At 39.9% G+C, this 16154-nt stretch overlaps 2 protein-coding genes across 3 annotated transcripts in view; one reads left to right on the top strand and one right to left on the bottom strand.

Annotated features, from left to right (window-relative positions):
• Nucleotides 1-2642, bottom strand: part of LOC109638505 (myosin heavy chain, fast skeletal muscle-like) — an 18228-nt gene extending 15586 nt beyond the window's left edge. The window contains exons 1-2 of the mRNA XM_020101514.2: nt 2593-2642; nt 1303-1392 (exon numbers count right to left, since the gene is read on the bottom strand). The gene's annotated coding sequence lies outside the window, so the exon portion shown is untranslated. The remainder of the gene's footprint in view (nt 1-1302; nt 1393-2592) is intronic.
• Nucleotides 1387-16154, top strand: LOC109638485 (myosin heavy chain, fast skeletal muscle-like). Of its 2 annotated transcripts, none has more exons than XM_069536566.1 (41): nt 1387-4717; nt 4861-4899; nt 5180-5395; nt 5650-5793; nt 6460-6616; nt 6704-6731; nt 6851-6962; nt 7048-7140; nt 7248-7311; nt 7415-7513; nt 7620-7723; nt 7958-8096; nt 8230-8348; nt 8575-8724; nt 8884-9054; nt 9142-9448; nt 9562-9629; nt 9734-9821; nt 9908-10025; nt 10113-10236; nt 10327-10463; nt 10573-10828; nt 10907-11149; nt 11234-11410; nt 11493-11638; nt 11886-11976; nt 12098-12487; nt 12571-12697; nt 12811-12929; nt 13055-13251; nt 13334-13517; nt 13608-13773; nt 14032-14156; nt 14239-14547; nt 14627-14830; nt 14915-15040; nt 15128-15298; nt 15389-15493; nt 15597-15692; nt 15777-15908; nt 16010-16154. In XM_069536566.1, exons 3-41 carry the CDS (start codon nt 5192-5194, stop codon nt 16028-16030), a joined length of 5811 nt encoding a protein of 1936 aa, XP_069392667.1. In that variant the 5' UTR covers nt 1387-4717; nt 4861-4899; nt 5180-5191; the 3' UTR covers nt 16031-16154. The 2 variants fall into 2 exon arrangements, with proteins under 2 accessions (XP_069392667.1, XP_069392666.1); XM_069536565.1 differs by having other exon boundaries at nt 9559-9629.

The raw sequence follows: 16154 nt of genomic DNA, 5'->3' as shown, positions 1-16154 counted from the left end.
CACATTTAACTGTATGTGCTACAGAACTATTCACAGCTCAATACCTCCACAGCTGTATGCAGAAGAGTAATTAGGATGGCTTACTGACAGCCACTTAACAACATGTTTATGTTACTGATACAATCAGTGTCAAATATCAAGTGGCTGTTGGCAGTCAAAGGTTGGCTGCTGGTAGATGACAACTCTTTAAATTGCTGAATGCTTTTATAGATGTGTCCTTTCATACTGTATATGTTTTCTTTTCACAAAGAGAAAATGTTTTATAATAATTTGCAGGAATAATGCACATTTGTGGATTTTATCATATTTCAACCTTGTAGATTGTGTGGAGATGAGGTGAAGGTAAGAGGCCTGTTAAGGGTAATGGACTGAATTTATTTAGTGCTTTTCACCGGTCATCGAGACTCTGACGTGCAGACTGGAGGAGCCAACGATCTAATCATCGACTGATGACCCATTCTACCCGCTCGACCCCCAGCGATGTGATATTTGATATTTGATGCTGGATGAATCTGTAAATACACTTGATAACACGTATGTAAATGTGTATACACAGTCCGTATCTACATTTTGACAATACTAGTTTATTTGTATATATTCAGCTGAACTGAGAATGAGGAATGCCAGTTTATCTCTGGTTGTTTCCAGCTCATTCTTGAATTTCCTGAACAAAGATGTGAATCTGTGAAGCTGTCAGTCACCGACTGATGATGAATTCATTTGGTAAGTTTGATTACAGAAATACTTTGCTGAAGCAATCCTCTGTTAAGGAGTGGTGTATTTCAGAATAACTGCTAATATTTATTTTAATCAATCACTAGTAATCAATAGTCTCTGCATTGAGTTATTTGAGTAACACGCCAAGTTAGAGTGGATGCACTGTTGACTTTGATTTTTTTCAAACTACATGGTTTGTATATGTATGATTTTATCCACAATATGTATTTGTATGTTTAATATTTATTGTTTAGATATTTGTGCACAGATTGAACAGTATGGATTTCCCTGCATTTTGCACATGTCTATGTCTTTTAGTGATACATTCATTCATATATTGACATGTTTGACATTGACAAGTCTGATTATTTCTGTCTCCCACAGGTAAGTGGTTCTGACACAGGCAGACAAACAGGTAACTAGTTCTTCTCTTCATTTCTGGGATTTTCCATTTCTGAATATTTCGAGGAAATTCCCATACCGCTTAATGACGTAAACCTTATGCCTATGAGGATATCTAGATTATAGATATACATTTTGTAGATTTGTAATTATTTCCAGTAACAAATATAACCAGTATCATACCTGCAGCTCAGTTTAACATTTCTGGGATGTTTCTCTCAGTTGATGTGGATTAGCAGAGAATCCTTTTCATCTTTCTTCTTCTTCCACTTCCTGTGGAAATGAGCAATAGCATTAGTCTGTTGTTTTAGTCGGTTTTGTTATTGATGGAAGGGTGTGTTTTGCTTTTCAACCAGTTTATTTATCTTCTTCTTGGTCATTATGAAGTGGTTTGTTTACAGGAACCTTCAACCTATTTTACACAAGGTTTGATAGAAGTTTTTTAGTTTTTTAGAATTTAGGAGGCAGAAGATAATCTAAGTGAAGATGATATCGAGTTGCATGACTAGGAAAGTGAGATAGAACCATGCTGTGGAGTAAGTAAGGACATCTTGACATATATACACCTACTCAATATGCATCTAACTGTATCAGTTATCAGTTCATTGTGAACAAAATGCATTTTTCTCATTTGAGAATGCTGAGAAATCTGCTGAACATGGTTAAACAGTTACCACCCATAAGTAACAGTGAGAAGTCAAGTGAATGTGGCCACTTGAGGCAGTGATTGTCAACGTCATACCTGGCATACTATTGGCTTGGGAATTTTGACAGGGTCATTTCACTAAGACCTAAGAGCGAGAGTGGAAATCTGAGCACAAAGGTTTTACAAGTTCACAGAAGCAGCTGGTGCTTGAGGAGAAGGTTTCAAAATGAAGCACAATACTTTTTTTTTATACAACAACAGTTTATCTGAGTGAAGGTAATCAGTTTTATGGGCAAACATTGCAATGTTTGAACTTGGTCCAGTAGAGCACATGTAGCACATGAGGCTTAAGTCATCCACAGCATGTGATGTACGTTAATGAATAAAGCAAGCAGAATTTTGGCAAACAACCTATGTAACACAACTTAGTTAATAATAGTAGAAAAATAAAATCCATGCTGAATTTTTTTCCTACTGTTTCTCATTAAAATAATAATAAAAGTAAAAATGTACTCAACACACAAAATGTGTATGAAAAGAATGATTTTAACCAACAGCATTACCGTCAATAACAAACATTATATGATTATTGACAAAGGATACATGGAAGTGAAGTAATGAATTCCATCCAGAGTGAGTTTATATAGGAAAGCAATTACCTAAATGTAATATTTCTAAGATCAATGTGCAACATCAGTGGTTTGTGAACTCACACTAAATGAAAACAGAGACAAACATGTCAACACCTGCAGTGAGAAGAGCAGCCAAAGTCACATATGTACTAAAACATTTAAACATTCAAATCTAGATGTGTAAATGTGTCATACCATATTTTAAGATGAACTGCGTCTTCTGTCCAATACATGGTCGGATTAACTCCAACAATTCCTCCATGACCCTGAATAGGAACAAGCGTACTTTTACAGTTTTGTAAACACTACCTTGTTGTAGACTAACAAACATTCTACTTGATGCCAGTCATTGTGGGTGGATGATGTATTATTAGGAGAGCAGAGGAGGATGCTGATAAAGAAGCTGGTAATATAAGTAGCTTGTTTGCACCTTTGCAACTTGAGGCTCCCTCTGGTGTTTATAAGATGCTGCTGACCCCGCACCACCAACTTATAACCAACAAACACTAAACCTCATCAAAAGCAAATTGTTTTCATTCTCCAAAGTGACGAGTGATACAGTTTAACGGGGGAGGAACACGTTAAAAAGTATGAAAGGCAGTGTAACAACCTGACGTATGAACAGAGCATTTTCAGTTTGGACATAAAGGAGAAGCTCACCCTGGAGGTCGACAAGTTAGTCAGTGTGACATTTGCATCATTCCAAACACAGTGGTGCTGAAACGTTAAAAATATTTCAATTATATGGTAACAACAATTCTTAATAGTGTGAATGACTTTGCTACAGGACAACATATATTCAGTCTTCATGAAAAAGGTTTAAAGAGTCAGTCCACAGATTTACACGCAACTACTAGTGTGGGTTAAAAACCAGAAAATATAAAAAAATATAACACATATAAAATGGAGAAAGGCATAGTTGCATTTCACAAATACACTAATAGTTGGAATAGACTAATAATACATCTACTACAAGGTTAAACATGGATGCTACTGTTGCTGTTAATGTACAGTATATCCATGGTGGCGAGCCAGCGCACTGGAATGTTACTCACCTTGGTTTGTTATCCTGAGCACAGTTGTTGCTGCTTGACAAATGAAGAAAGTGACAGACGGAGATCAAAGGCCGTAAAAACACAATAAGCCTCTTGAGCATGTGGCATTTGGCCCGAGCATCGACACAAGCCTTGTGCTATTTTTGAATTTTGCCCTAATAAGACAGAAGATTTCCAAGCAGGAATCATGTAACACACAAGGTTGCTGGAGACAGAGGCTCATTATATCATGTTGGTAACCACTTTAGAATTTATTTTTCTTATTCAATGCCGTAAGAAGATCCAATGGAAACAGAAGCTAATGGCGCTCGAACCGTGCTGTTCGGGCTGAGGTGACTTTCTTGGCAAGAATGTTTGGTACACTTGTCATCTTTGACATCTCCGATCTCCTCACATTATGTAATGAACAATAAAGCTTTGCATTGAATGTGAAGAGAAACATCCTCATCTTTCATGTGCATTAAAAAAATCTTCACGTAGCGGGTGGGGTGATTTTTAAGGAAGCGGAGCTTGGATCCATCACTCAGTCACTCTACATTTAGGGACGGTCTCACTCTCCCTTGTGTACGCCTTGAGAGCAATAATAAGAACAGCTGTTGGCACTGTTGTGAGAAATAATCCCTTGGCAATCCTGCCTTTTCTTTAAAGCTCACTGGCACTCATTTTGTTTTTTAATAATTTCTGACTTGTAAGGACTTTGAAACAGTATATCATTGACTTTTTAAAGCTTCTCCAAGGCATAGCAAAGGGTTACTGTTGTGCCAGAGCACCATTAAAAAGCTGCATTAGTCACACCTTTGGACTGTATGTAAGAACTGACTTAACCTTCTGCAAGATCTGAACCAACCTCACACATGGACCTTATTTAAATATATTGTATCCACATGCAGAACCAACCTCTCATCAGTATGTCTTTAATTCATAATAATAAAATATATGTATTATAACAAAAAGCTGCTCTCATCCTCACATCAGACAACCGATGCTATAGACATAGACATCACAGCATCCTTATTGTCCAGGAATACTGGAATATCGTAAAATATTTCCAAAAACCTTAATTCCCAACAATTCTAACGCCACTCAACGACCTGGCATGGAGACATCTCATAAACTGTGTTATGTTGCACCTAGAGGTTAGAAACTACTGCACAAGTATAATGCTGAGAAACATGACCAAATACAGCGAGACGCATGTGATAGGCTCCCATCACTCTATATAAACAGAGCCACAAACCTCCACCAGGGACAGGGACCCAGCAAAGGTAAGTCTCTCAGTGGCACAGCAGCCATGCATCTTTTGAATCAAATATTAAGTTTAAATAATAGAACGATAAGATAAACATGTAACTCTCCTGAGTAATAACCTTTATGATCATTATTCTTTTTTCTTTTGTCTCTACTGAAGTCTTCCAGAAACACCCCTGCTTACCTAGTGTGCTCCAAGGTAAACACAACATTTACCTGAGCTACTTTCCTGGACACTCATAACTTAACAGTTTACTTTGTTAACAGTGTACATGAGATAAATTCATAGTACCCTATCGACATCTATGTATTTGGTACTTTGCCAAGCCTAGTAGCTACAGTACCTGTCTCAAACCAATTTCAGACCATTCATTCATTCAAACGACAGTATGACTAGACACTGCAGGCAGCACTATTTGCTCATCTATCTTCACTAGAATTCAAAATAAATGACCATTGTCTTGTTTCATCACCTGCAGTAACGTGTCATCATGAGTGGGGACCCGGAAATGGAGTGTTTTGGCCCGGCGGCCGTTTACCTCCGGAAGCCAGAGAGAGAGAGGCTTGAGGCTCAGAACACTCCGTTTGATGCCAAAACAGCATATTTTGTGTCCGAGCCTGGTGAGATGTACCTCAAGGGGAAACTTGTCAAGAAGGAGGGGGGCAAAGCCACAGTGGAGACTTTCACTGGAAAGGTAAGAATGGAAACATTTCAGTTTCGCTTTGCTTTAAGTTCTGGACTTTAATGATAGGGTGACAAGATGTACTGAAAAGTAAAAGATACAAATTTGTTAAAAATAAAATGTAATTCTACTGTTAAAATGATTTTAAAAAATGACAATTTATAATTTGTGATTTGGAAGCGAAGAGTTTAAAATCTGATGATAAATTAGACAACCACATGAACGCTTGTTGGTAACTAATTTTATGTCTCTTGTCTCTTTGGCAGTCTCTGACTGTAAAAGACACTGAAATCTTCCCCATGAACCCTCCCAAGTATGATAAGATCGAGGACATGGCCATGATGACCCACCTCAGTGAGCCTTCTGTGCTGTATAACCTCAAAGAGCGTTACGCAGCATGGATGATCTACGTGAGTAGAGATTACTTTCACAGCATACATTTACAGCCGCATGCAGAAGTTTCAACTGGACAATTAGGAATCAAACACTGTTGCTATTTTTCTCCAAACCAACTTTTGTGATTTTGACTGAAGAGCTCATCTGTCCACCGGACGTTAGTTGGATTTTTCACTGACTTAGAATCGGCAGAATGATGCTACCTTCATTCCCACTCCTCACCCTGGATGTTATTGCTCTGTGTAACGTTGGGTATGCAAGTTCAGTTTGATGATAAACTGTAGATCAGTTGAAAAGACATAGAGGTCATTAAAAACCAGTGTTTATCTCCAATATTCAGCAAAGACTCCTTCAGGAAATCTGAGATAATGAGGAAGAGCAACCGTGGAGTTCTCTTTTCTGTTCAATGAGTGGGACAATGCAGTCCGAGCTTTCTCTCTACATGAAAACCAACTAATCTCTCAGACACAGAGCCCCACAGAGATAATCACCAATGTGGCTGCAGAGGGCGCTGTTACTCAAGAAGAGTTACATAGGGATTCTTTAAATACCTTTTTGTGATGATGTCATAGGTATGTTTTAGGGTTTTTTTTTCCTCCTGAAGCATCAACTTTGTAAAGAGGAACAGTGCACCACCTCTCTATCAGTTAATCTTCAACATTTACTTCACACTGTTACAGACCTACTCAGGGCTGTTCTGCGTCACTGTGAATCCCTACAAGTGGCTCCCAGTGTATGATTCAGTGGTTGTAGCAGGATACAGAGGAAAGAAGAGAATTGAGGCTCCACCCCACATCTTCTCCATCTCTGATAACGCCTATCAGTTCATGCTCCAAGGTATTTATTAATTTTTAAATTACTATGTCTCCATAAAAGCTGCTGTACTTTAGGAGTAAACTTGTATATTGTTTGGATATTTTACAGACAGAGAAAACCAGTCAATCCTGATTACGTAAGTGTGAATTTTTTATTTATAGGTCTTGGGAACAGTAGCAAAATTACTTATTATAAATATTTTCTAATAATCATAAATGTATATTTATAATACTTTTTACACATCGTAAAACCCAGCGGAGAATCCGGTGCAGGAAAGACTGTCAACACCAAACGTGTCATCCAGTACTTTGCGACAATCGCAGTGGCTGGAGGAAAGAAAGCTGAACATACTTCTGGAAAAATGCAGGTAAGAGAAGTCAAACAATATTTATATGAAATCTAAAGTCATAAAAAGATGAGTAAAAAGCAGAACAAATTATTTTTATGTTTAGGGGTCACTGGAAGATCAAATCATTGCCGCAAACCCTCTGTTGGAAGCTTATGGCAACGCCAAGACTGTGAGGAATGACAATTCCTCTCGTTTTGTAAGTTTTTTTCTAATATAACTTATTTTAAATTGTTTGCTATTCTGTGACAATGATCATTCCATATGACAGAATTTAGATTTGAATTTTAACCTGTTTCTTCACAGGGAAAGTTCATCAGAATTCATTTTGGTTCAACTGGAAAGCTGGCTTCAGCTGATATTGAAACATGTAAGATGCTTGGTGAAAACTTTTTACGCACTATTTTTTCATTGTGCTGTCAAATCCTTCAGGGCTGATGCTCCTTTATTGTTAATAACTTAAACCCATATAGATCTGCTGGAGAAGTCTCGAGTTACGTTCCAGCTGTCTGCTGAGAGGAGCTACCACATCTTCTACCAGCTCACAACAGGACACAAACCTGAGCTCATAGGTGTGAAATTAGTGAATAATGTTGTATTCATTGTCTTTATTAAGAGAATGAACTGAATGTGTTCTGATTTATTTCGTATCTATCTTTTTTATTTCTGTTTCTGCAGAGGCTCTGCTGATCACCACAAATCCATATGACTATCATATGATCAGTCAGGGTGAAATCACTGTCAAGAGTATCGATGACATTGAAGAATTCATTGCCACTGATGTAAGGATGACTTTACTATGATTTTTAAATGATGCTAGGGTGAGAAAGAGATAATAAATCCACGTCTGTCTTTATTTTGAAAAGTGAAAGTGTCTTCACCTTAGAACTCCAGTTGTAACTTGTGTTATAGGGGATTACATGTACCTGGATGTTAGGACTGTTAGGATGTTAAATATTTCTGGAGGCAGTGAGTGTTTATTCTCAAGAATAACAGAAGCTTTTGTTTTATCACAGACTGCTATTGACATCCTGGGCTTCACTGGAGAAGAGAAAGCCGGCATATTCAAGCTGACTGGAGCTGTGATGCATCATGGAAACATGAAATTTAAGCAGAAGCAGCGTGAGGAGCAGGCTGAGCCTGACGGCACTGAGGGTATGAAACCCACACACCATGAGCTTCTATGTTGTAGCTCAGGTTTTCATTGAGAGAATGAATGAATAGGTACGTTGATGACGTCACCTCAGTATTATGGATTTTAACCATGACTTTGTGTTCTGTTTTTTAGTGGCAGATAAAATCGCCTACCTTATGGGTCTGAACTCTGCTGATTTGCTTAAGGCTGTTTGCTACCCCAGAGTGAAGGTTGGGAACGAGTTTGTGACCAAAGGTCAAACTGTCCCTCAGGTAGGTGGAGATAAAAAGATGAAATTAACTCAGACACGACAAATATGTTTTTTAAATATCCAGGTCCTCTTTTATGCTGATGATAGTCTTCTTAATTAATGTTGACAAAGCCTCTTATTACAGTTCTCTAAGTGATATCTCTTGTTTTATCCCATAAACATAGAAGCATGTTTTGCTCATTTTAACAGTATAATTCTTAATGTTCACAATTCTTTTGTAAAATCAGGTCAACAATTCTGTCATGGCTCTCTGCAAGTCTGTCTATGAGAAAATGTTCTTGTGGATGGTCGTCAGAATCAATGAGATGCTGGACACCAAGCAGCCAAGAAGCTCTTTCATCGGTGTCCTGGATATTGCTGGCTTTGAAATCTTTGATGTAAGTCTGTTTGGCTGATGAAACATAATCTTAAGAAGCTTCATTTACATCATTTTGATCAAGGTTTCCATTTTAAAGTCAGGATGGACCGAATCTAAAAGAATTAATATTTTGATCTTCATTTTGTGTTAATGTAATTTGATATTTCCCCCTGTTTAGTACAACAGCTTGGAGCAGCTGTGCATCAACTTCACCAATGAAAAACTGCAACAGTTTTTCAACCACCACATGTTTGTCCTGGAGCAAGAAGAGTACAAGAAAGAGGGAATTGAATGGGAGTTCATTGACTTTGGTATGGATCTGGCTGCCTGCATTGAGCTTATTGAGAAGGTGAGACACTTGCTGTATGTTCACAAACAGAAAACTGTCTGATGACTCAAAAGTTTTTTGTTTTAAATAATAATTTCCTCACAACAGCCAATGGGCATCTTCTCCATCCTTGAAGAGGAGTGCATGTTCCCCAAGGCGACAGACATAACCTTCAAGAACAAACTGTACGACCAGCATCTTGGTAAAAACAAGTCCTTTGAGAAACCAAAACCTACTAAAGGCAAAGCTGAGGCCCACTTCTCTCTAGTGCACTATGCTGGCACTGTTGATTACAGTGTAAATGGCTGGCTGGACAAGAACAAAGACCCCCTGAACGACTCAGTGGTTCAGCTGTACCAGAAGTCTTCAGTGAAACTGCTGGCTCACCTCTATGCATCACACGCTTCAGGAGACGGTACGGACCACATTGTTAAGAGCAAATATGGAGGAGTTCATTTGTCTACAGCACAAGAAAGTCCAAGTCAAAATATTTGTTCACGTATATTATTAAATTCTATTTACCAGCAGAAGGTGCTGGTAAAAAAGCTGGCAAGAAGAAGGGTGGGTCTTTTCAGACAGTATCTGCTATGTTCAGGGTAAGAACCACAATTAACACTCTAAAGACATAAGTGTACCACAATATGTGAACCATTATATTCCTAAATGCTACTAAAAAGGTTATTCTTCTTCCGTATTTCAGGAGAATTTGGGCAAGCTGATGACTAACCTGAGGAGCACTCATCCTCATTTTGTACGTTGTTTGATTCCAAATGAATCAAAGACTCCAGGTAATCCCACTATCAGTATTCATTTATGCATCTATAAAGACTACTGTCACCATGTGACAGGGAACTGAATTTCACATGTTTTTAAGGTCTCATGGAGAACTTCCTGGTCATCCACCAGCTCAGGTGTAATGGTGTGCTGGAGGGAATCAGGATCTGCAGGAAAGGTTTCCCCAGCAGAATTGTCTATGGTGACTTCAAGCAGAGGTGACTACTACAGACTCTACAAAATGTTTGAAATTGTTAAAGTTTCATAAGAAACTATTAATTAATGATCAATTTCCCTCAAATCAGATACAAAGTATTGAATGCCAGTGTCATCCCTGAGGGACAGTTCATTGACAACAAGAAGGCTTCAGAGAAACTCTTGGGCTCCATTGATGTTGACCATACTCAGTACAAGTTTGGACACACAAAGGTAATCAATTTATCCATTAAGTTTGTTTCATTTACAGCAATCCTGATTGTGTAGACAAACATCATGTAAAGTACTTATACTTCATAACAGGTGTTCTTCAAAGCTGGTCTTCTGGGAACTCTGGAGGAAATGAGAGATGAGAAACTTGCTATCCTGGTCACAATGACCCAGGCTCTCTGCAGAGGTTTCCTCATGAGACGGGAGTTTGTCAAGATGATAGAGCGCAGGTGCTGTTGAAAGTTAACTTTAAACACATATTTTTTTAGGCACATATTTGTTTTCTAAATGTAAAGTGAATCTGGTTATTTATTTTGATACTCCTTTGATCATCCCCAGGGAGGCCATTTACGCTATCCAGTACAACATCCGCTCATTCATGAATGTCAAAACCTGGCCATGGATGAAGGTGTACTTCAAGATCAAGCCTCTGCTGAAGAGTGCAGAGACTGAGAAAGAGATGGCCCAAATGAAAGAGGACTTTGAAAAGACCAAAGAGGAGCTAGCGAAGGCTCTGGCCAAGAAGAAGGAGCTGGAGGAGAAGATGGTTTCTCTTCTGCAGGAGAAGAACGATCTCCTGCTTCAAGTGCAGTCTGTAAGTTGGATCATCATGCTCTTTGTGTCTGTTTCTAATAAATATCCTCAACAATCACTTGCTTGATTTTACTTTCAGGAAGGTGAAAACCTCACAGATGCTGAGGAAAGGTGTGAGGGGCTCATTAAAGCAAAGATCCAGCTTGAGGCCAAAGTCAAAGAGACGTCTGAGAGACTGGAGGATGAGGAGGAAATGAATGCTGAGTTGACAGCAAAGAAGAGGAAGCTGGAGGACGAATGCTCCGAGCTGAAGAAAGACATTGATGACTTGGAGCTCACCCTGGCCAAGGTGGAAAAGGAGAAACATGCCACTGAGAACAAGGTGATGGTCATAAATTCAGTTTATTAAACAATGTACGTTTCAGATGCTGTGATCAAATGTTAACAATTTATTAAAACTCTTTAGGTTAAAAACCTGGTGGAGGAAATGGCTTCTCAAGATGAGACCATTGCAAAGTTGTCTAAAGAGAAGAAAGCTCTCCAAGAGGCTCATCAGCAGACCCTTGATGATCTGCAGGCAGAGGAAGACAAAGTCAACACTCTGACGAAGGCTAAAGTGAAGCTGGAGCAGCAAGTGGACGATGTGAGTAATAATAACAGACTGTGATTTTAGTCTTCATGAAAAAGAAATTCAAAAGATTAACACCCCTTCTCGGTTAAAACAGCTTGAAGGTTCTCTGGAGCAAGAAAAGAAGCTTCGTATGGACCTTGAACGAGCCAAAAGAAAGCTTGAGGGAGATCTGAAGCTGGCCCATGAAACCATCATGGATCTGGAAAACGACAAGCAGCAATCTGACGAAAAATTAAAGAAGTGAGCGAAATAGCATTCATATAAACAGTGAAGTTGTGTTTGACCCAACATGGTTTGTCTGGATGTACTGAAGCTATAATCAAATTCTCAGGGTACTGTTTACAGGCGGTTCTCCATATTAAAAGAATACTACTTCACTATCAAAACTGATTATATCAATGCATTCAATGCCTGTGATACACAAACAGGAAATTATGACCAGTTTAACAATTATTTCCCAATGTTTATGAAATGTTTCTCTACACAGGAAGGACTTTGAAACAAGCCAGCTTCTGAGCAAGATTGAGGATGAACAATCACTTTCTGTTCAGCTTCAGAAGAAGATTAAAGAACTTCAGGTTGGTACAGTTTTTTAATAGCATCTAATCCTGACTGCACCTCACTGACTTTGGACGGCCCAGATTTGAAGAAAGGATATTAGAATGTTGTTGTGTTCATCTGTGTTTTGGACAATATTAGGCTCGTATTGAAGAGCTGGAGGAGGAGATCGAGGCTGAGAGAGCTGCTCGGGCCAAGGTGGAGAAGCAGAGGGCTGATCTCTCCAGGGAACTTGAAGAGATCAGCGAGAGGCTCGAAGAGGCCGGAGGAGCAACGTCCGTTCAGATTGAGATGAACAAGAAGCGTGAGGCAGAGTTTCTGAAGCTGCGGCGTGATCTCGAAGAGTCCACCCTGCAGCACGAGGCCACGGCTGCAGCTCTGCGCAAGAAGCAGGCTGACAGCACGGCGGAGCTGGGAGAGCAGATCGATAACCTCCAGAGAATCAAACAGAAGCTGGAGAAAGAGAAAAGTGAATTCAAGATGGAGATCGACGACCTCAGCAGCAACATGGAGACTGTTGCCAAAGCAAAGGTAAAGTAAAAACCTTAAAAGCTCAGCTCTCTCAGAGAGAGATGATGTTGCTTTACTTCATCAACACATTTTTTTAATTTAAGGCCAATCTGGAGAAGATGTGTCGTACACTTGAGGATCAATTGAGTGAGTTTAAGACCAGAAATGAAGAACATGTGCGACAATTGAATGATATTGGAGTTCAAAGGGCAAGACTGCAAACAGAGAATGGTGAGAAAAAAAAGAAATATTCTATGTATAGTTTTCTAATGCCAATTAGTCGTATTTGCAATTCATGGCAATATTGCATTAGGATTACATTTTAATTTGCTGTTGCCTTTTAGGTGAATTCAGTCGCCAGATAGAGGAGAAAGAAGCCCTGGTCTCTCAGCTAACACGGAGCAAGCAGGCTTACACCCAGCAGATTGAAGAGCTCAAGAGGCACGTTGAAGAGGAAGTTAAAGTATGTGTATATTAAAAAAACAGACTTCAGAGAAGTGCAGTGTGGCACAACTAAAGAGTTAATCGTTTGAATTGAGACAGACAAAAAATCATCTTAATAAAAATGGTTTCGTTTGTCATTGTAAGGCCAAGAACGCCCTGGCTCATGCTGTTCAGTCTTCCCGTCATGACTGTGACCTGCTCAGAGAGCAGTATGAAGAGGAGCAGGAGGCCAAGGCTGAGCTGCAGCGAGCGATGTCCAAGGCCAACAGCGAGGTGGCTCAGTGGAGAACCAAATACGAGACTGATGCCATTCAGCGCACTGAGGAGCTGGAGGAGGCCAAGTAATGGACAGTCCTGAAGTCACATTGGTTTCCACATGTACCCACAAGTTTTCATGAACCTATTTCCTATCTATTCTAACAGGAAAAAGCTCGCTCAGCGTCTTCAGGATGCAGAGGAATCCATCGAGGCTGTGAATGCTAAATGTGCCTCTCTGGAAAAGACCAAACAGAGACTGCAGGCTGAAGTGGAGGACCTGATGATCGATGTGGAGAGAGCTAATTCTCTGGCTGCTAACCTCGACAAGAAGCAGAGGAACTTTGACAAGGTGAGATTGTTTTATTTCTTCTTAATGCTTTATAATGAAGGCCACTGAATTATGTATTGCTAAAAATATGGGTCTTTTTAATGTTTTCAGGTTCTTGCAGAGTGGAAGCAGAAGTATGAGGAGAGCCAGGCCGAGCTGGAGGGATCTCTGAAGGAGGCTCGTTCTTTGAGCACTGAGATGTTCAAGCTGAAAAATTCATATGAAGAAGCTCTGGATCACCTGGAGACTCTGAAGAGGGAGAACAAGAACCTGCAACGTATGAAACATTTTAAAAACACACTTTCCTTTATACACTGACCTTTAGGAAAGCCATTACAAATGCTTTGTATAAAAGGAAGGGTTATGAAAAGTGTGCCCCCCAGTGGGCCAACAGGTATACTGTGTAGGGTCTGTGACTTTATAACAGTACTGTTTTATATATATATATATATCTATAGATATATATATATATTATTCTATCATAATTCATTATATCAGACATACTTAAACAACATATACGTTATGTTTCTTACAGAGGAGATCTCTGATTTAACTGAGCAAATTGGTGAGACTGGAAAAACCATTCATGAATTGGAGAAAGGCAAAAAGACTGCAGAAACAGAAAAGTCTGAACTCCAAACTTCACTTGAAGAGGCAGAGGTACTGTCGGACAAAACATCTCTTTTTAAAAACAACTTTAATAATGCTGGACCTATGCAACATAAATATATTTTGTGTCAAGGCTACTCTAGAGCATGAGGAGTCCAAGATCCTGCGTGTCCAGCTGGAGCTCACCCAAGTCAAGAGTGAAATTGACAGGAAGCTCGCGGAGAAGGACGAGGAGATGGAGCAAATCAAGAGGAACAGCCAGAGAGTGATCGAGTCCATGCAGACCACGCTGGACGCTGAGGTCAGGAGCAGGAACGATGCCATGAGAATCAAGAAGAAGATGGAGGGAGACCTGAATGAGATGGAGATTCAGCTGAGCCATGCAAACCGCCAGGCAGCTGAAGCCCAGAAACAGCTGAGAAACGTGCAGGGGCAGCTTAAGGTGTGGTGCCAAAGAAAACTGTAAGTAAAGCTGACTTTATTTCAGCTGCATTGTAAATGTGTTTTTATGATTAATTTAGGATGCACAACTGCACCTTGATGAAGCGATCAGAGGTCAGGAAGACATGAAGGAGCAGGTGGCCATGGTGGAGCGCAGGAACAACCTGATGCTGGCTGAGATCGAGGAGCTGAGAGCTGCACTGGAGCAGACGGAGAGAGGCCGCAAAGTGGCTGAACAGGAGCTGATTGATGCCAGTGAGCGTGTGGGACTCCTGCACTCTCAGGTAAATAAAGGGTCAAGCAATGTGGGACCCCTAGCAACCTAACATTTACAGTATACCTTATGATCAAAAATATTTTTCTATCAGAACACCAGCCTCATCAACACCAAGAAGAAGTTGGAGGCTGACCTCATTCAGATCCAGGGTGAAGTAGAGGATGCTGTTCAGGAAGCAAGAAATGCTGAAGAGAAGGCCAAGAAGGCCATCACTGATGTGAATATCATAACATATGTCAGTCATCATTTTTTACATTTAAGTTCTTCGACAGTTTAAACAATCTGAAATTCTTCAAAATATCAGGCGGCCATGATGGCAGAGGAACTGAAGAAGGAGCAGGACACCAGCTCTCATTTGGAGAGGATGAAGAAGAACATGGAGGTGACAGTGAAGGACCTGCAGCATCGCCTTGATGAAGCTGAGAATCTGGCCATGAAGGGCGGCAAGAAGCAGCTCCAGAAACTGGAGGCTAGGGTAAGTGGCACACAGACTTACCCATTCATATTTACGGTACAAGAGGATGACATTTTAACTTTTAAATCATTGCATACTTCTTCATTCAAGGTTCGTGAACTGGAGGCAGAAGTAGATGCTGAACAGAGGCGCGGTGCTGATGCTATCAAGGGAGTGCGAAAATATGAAAGAAGAGTAAAGGAACTCAGTTATCAGGTCAACTACAATTTGAATCACTAATTATTAAACTACCATAATCCTAATAATCTGCAGTAATTAAGACAGTTGAATCATGATTGTCATTCCTGATTTGCAACAGACTGAAGAGGACAAGAAGAACATTTCCAGACTTCAGGATCTAGTGGACAAGCTGCAGCTCAAAGTGAAATCTTACAAGCGACAAGCTGAGGAGGCTGTGAGTACACTTAATCCTCATAATGAGACGTGTCATGCAAATGTCAGTCAACACATTTTGACCTCAGTATGCCTTTTAAAACAGGAGGAACAGGCCAACAGTCACCTGTCCAGGTACAGGAAGGTTCAGCACGAGATGGAGGAGGCTCAGGAGCGAGCCGACATCGCCGAGTCTCAGGTCAACAAGCTGAGGGTCAAGAGTCGGGAGATCATCAAGGTAAAAATCTGACTTTAATTACATTTCCAGGAGCGCTCATTTGAGCAAATTGAGATGATAAGGTTTAATGTTTTACATTCTATTTTTTTCTGTTGTTTCAGTCCAAGGATACACAGGAGTGAGGAGGACGTCAATGTCATACAGTAACAAGAAGTCATAAAATATGAGTCTTTTTACTTGTTCACTTTAGCGTGTTAAGCATGCTGGCTGTGATATAAAAAACAAAACAATAAAAGATAGATGGAG

Source organism: Paralichthys olivaceus, chromosome 2 (assembly GCF_024713975.1).
Source record: "Paralichthys olivaceus isolate ysfri-2021 chromosome 2, ASM2471397v2, whole genome shotgun sequence".
NCBI lineage: Eukaryota > Metazoa > Chordata > Actinopteri > Pleuronectiformes > Paralichthyidae > Paralichthys > Paralichthys olivaceus.
Note: the sequence above shows the minus strand (reverse complement) of the source record. Positions and strands in the feature narration are given on the sequence as shown.

What these genes read in the sequence shown, in the direction of transcription:
- LOC109638485 (XM_069536565.1), top strand. Translation starts at nt 5,192, where the DNA reads ATGAGTGGGGACCCGGAAATGGAGTGTTTTGGCCCGGCGGCCGTTTAC. An exon ending in ATACTTCTGGAAAAATGCAG is followed by an intron (nt 6,963 to 7,047) that starts GTAAGAGAAGTC and finishes TTTTATGTTTAG; the next exon opens with GGGTCACTGGAAGATCAAAT. An exon ending in GTCAAGATGATAGAGCGCAG is followed by an intron (nt 10,464 to 10,572) that starts GTGCTGTTGAAA and finishes GATCATCCCCAG; the next exon opens with GGAGGCCATTTACGCTATCC.